This window comes from Saccostrea echinata, unplaced genomic scaffold (assembly GCF_033153115.1).
Source record: "Saccostrea echinata isolate AGI-Se365-2 ecotype Australia unplaced genomic scaffold, CSIRO_AGI_Sech_v1 ptg000012l, whole genome shotgun sequence".
NCBI classification, from domain to species: domain Eukaryota; kingdom Metazoa; phylum Mollusca; class Bivalvia; order Ostreida; family Ostreidae; genus Saccostrea; species Saccostrea echinata.
The window spans coordinates 13412488-13416034 of record NW_026889761.1 but is presented as its reverse complement, the minus strand read 5'-3'; the positions used below and the strand labels follow the sequence as shown (position 1 = coordinate 13416034).

The window sequence follows — 3547 nt, the reverse complement described above, 5'->3', positions numbered from 1 at the left end:
TCCCTCACTGTGCAATTGCCTTGAGTGCCGAGTATAGGTCTAAATTCGCAGCCCTCCACTGGCAAGTGGTGGCGTCTCCATATGAGTGAAAAATTCTCGAGAGGGACGTTATACAACAAACGTACAAATTTAACAATTTTAAAGAGCCATTCTCTGTAATGACTTGAACTTTTATATAGGAGCTATGGCACGCATAGTCTCAGAATTTCTCTAAACTCTTTATGATAAAAGTCTTTGATTACGTAAACTCAAATCAGGCATAAACTGGTTGCTAAACTGGTTGCTACGTGTCATGGTTACCATAGCAACATGTCCTAAAGTTTGAAAAATGGCATTTTTCAACATGTTCAGAGTCTCACAGTTAACGTTTGTAGCAAAGCAAACAAGTGACAATGACTGTTTCTGAAAGTTAAAGGCCTGATTTCTTAAATGCATGATAAACATGTTTGGTAAATCAACTATTACACAGGTTACTATGGAAACAAGTATTCAAAAGTAATAATTTTGTTCATTTAATTTTAAAAAGTCATAGACGTAAGAATAAAAACCATTATAGGTTGAAATGCACGCAAATAATAGACAAAAGATCCTTGTAACATATACCAAGGACGAAATATGATATTTCTTATAGGTTGGCAATGGTTGCCATGGTTTTAATACTAGGAAGAGATTTTAAATTTACTCTCTTAGTATTTTAATCTTATCCTATATTTTTAAAAAGCATATTTCTATATAACTGATGATCAATTTTTAAAGGCGTTGGTGTGACCCTAATTTTCACATTTCAAAAAATTCAAATTCAATTCTTTAAATAGAGCGTTGCTATGGAAATTAGCCGAAAAAATAGGCATGAAAAACTGAAAAATATTCTATTGTATTTTTCAACAAACTTTATCAATATATGATATTCAACTTTAGATATACCAGATAAGTACTATTCAAGGTGAGTCAAATAATATGTTTCTCATGGCAACCATGTAAGTTATTTTTAGGATAACATTGCCATACCTAATTACTTAAGGTCAAATATTTTAATTGTTTTTCTTAGGTTGTTGATTGAGTTTGATCATGTAACACCTATCATTAGTGAATATTGAGCGTTTTTCAGCATCTAAACTGTATTCCAAATGTACCCATGGTTACCACTTACTTAGAGATAAATTCTAAATAGTTTCTTTATGGCATAAGAGGCAACAAGGTGTCATGTTTTTGTGAGAATGGTTTGTTTGTTTCTCTAAGTCTTTATTAAGGCTAAATAAAGATTCAAATTAGCTGAAAAGCTCAATTTTTCCAACTTTTCTGGCTGTTGCCATGGCAACCAAGACACATAGCAATGAAATTTTATTTGATGTATGTTTCTGGTGTCAAGTTGTAAAAATGGGCAAAGTTTTATCAAAATCGGTGACCATGCGTGGCAGAAGTTGAAGTGGTAACAGAGAATCGCTATTACGTCGTACGTACCAGATAATACATTTGTATGTCGTAGTAGGAAATACCATGTCGTTATGTACTAGATACTCTTCGTACAAACCAGATACTAAGGTAACTATAGAATTTAACTTTGAATATGATTTTATTCACCTCAAATGCAAAATATATATAATTCGACACTCTGTCAAACCTTTGTTTAGCAATATATCAAGAAAAATCGTTAAAAGGTGTGTTAATAGGTGGCTTAATCTTTATTCGAGGATAATTTTACATTTATACCTATTTCATGATCATGCTAGATGATGACTAATGTGCTAAATAATGACTAAAAGAAATACATGTAAAGTTGCTAGTTGAGTCATATATGTATTTAATTGCTTAGTTCACATAAATACCAACGTTCAGGGAAATAATAGGTGACCTTTGAGAATATCTTGCTATATAGTCTATGTCGCTAATCCAGATTTGATTGTATTTCACATGAGTTGAAATTTAAGAGAAAGTTTTGTATTACTGCATGGTGAAATTATCTTTTTCAACAAAATCCAAATAGTTTGCCGAAACTCCTTAATGGCAATAAAATACAGAAAGGCTTTATAGGTGTAATTAAAGGCCGAAAAGACACTGAGGAATTCTAACCATTTCTGGTCTAAATAGTCAGGCTGTACCTCAAAGGTCAGTCGCGTCCTCAGTGAGTCAAAAGGCACACATAAGATGAGGAAAATGGCTGACAAAATACAACAAGTGACTGTCAATCTCTCACTTCTCATGAACACTTTAGGATAAAACTTTTTAAGGTAAATCATCCTTCTGTCTTCAGGGTCTAAATTGCTCGGTCGTCGACTACAGTTAGATCGTCGACTACTATGACATGGTGACGGGCGTCTGTCTCCATTTCTTCGATTGTCACAGAGCTTGATAATGCATGTCGTCAACAGAACATACAGACACAGGGAGGGAACGATAAATGAAAAGAAAACATCAATTTTTCTCAGCAAAAATATATTCTTCAGGTTTTCTGGAATGATTATGCAGTTATCGACATTTCGAATTTTTATCACGGCACTCGTCCACGTTAAATACAAATGAGACACAACGGAAAAGACGCACATAGAAATAATGATACACTTTGTGCGAAATGGACTGCATAACACCTTTGCTTTTTTACGGTTCAAAAGTACCAAAGACCTTTCTATCATCATCAATACCATCAGCCACCACTCCATAAAGGTACTCAGATAATGGAAGTAGTAGGTCAGCTGACAAATTCCCGCCACAGCGTATATGTTATAGACTCTACTTGAGGCCCAGGGGACCATCATTTGCAGCAGATAGGTGATATCAACAAATGCTAGAGCTACAAAGTACAGGCAAGGTGACACTCTGCTTAACTCTGTGGACAGAAAGCTGATGATTATTATTATGTTCAAACACACTCCCACCGAGAAAAGCACGGGGATGCTGTACTCATTCAGAACGTAGGCTGCATATCGTAATTGTTCCGGAAGGTCCGGTGGTTCGAATAAGTCCATGTTGTCTCTAAAACTAGCAGTTCCATTGCTAACGTTCAAATGTTGACTATAATTCATTGCTGAAATCAAGCTAGCGTTCCATCACAATGTATCTGTATCTAGAAGGGAAAAAAAGTTCTTTAAATAACAACGATCACATCAAATATACGTCAGAGTATGCTTGGCTATGTAATACAATCAACAGCCTCAGTATTTTAACTATGAAAACAATTGTTGTGAAATAAATACCAGGTACTCGTATTTAAAACAGTTCCTGTGATGATATGATATTTTCCCCTCATACACAAACACACACTATATAAAGCAACGTAATCATTCACCTGGCATCAGTTTATACCACTGATACATGTGATTCATTGAATCACTCTAAAAGTTCATTCACACTGTTGTTTCGGTTTACATGTAACTCTTACTTAACTATAACACCAAGTAAGGAAATCAATAATCAATATTCATGATCTTTAAGAATTACTTGAGGAGTGATTTCAATTAAATCTTGTGGTGATAAATAGTTATTTCAAAAGCTGCACTAATTCAATGTTCATTTCAAAAGAAGTTAACTGAATTTTTTTATCCCCGATGTT

The 3547-nt window shown here is 34.2% G+C and overlaps 1 protein-coding gene across 1 annotated transcript; it reads right to left on the bottom strand.

Moving 5' to 3' along the window:
* Positions 1-1587: 1587 nt before the first annotated feature.
* On the bottom strand, positions 1588-3041 carry LOC133185969 (uncharacterized). Its single transcript, XM_061321254.1, has one exon. The coding sequence runs from the start codon at positions 3018-3020 to the stop codon at positions 1908-1910; it is 1113 nt and encodes a 370-aa protein (XP_061177238.1). The 5' UTR covers positions 3021-3041; the 3' UTR covers positions 1588-1907.
* Positions 3042-3547: the final 506 nt, after the last annotated feature.

What these genes read in the sequence shown, in the direction of transcription:
- LOC133185969 (XM_061321254.1), bottom strand. Translation starts at nt 3,020, where the DNA reads ATGAATTATAGTCAACATTTGAACGTTAGCAATGGAACTGCTAGTTTT.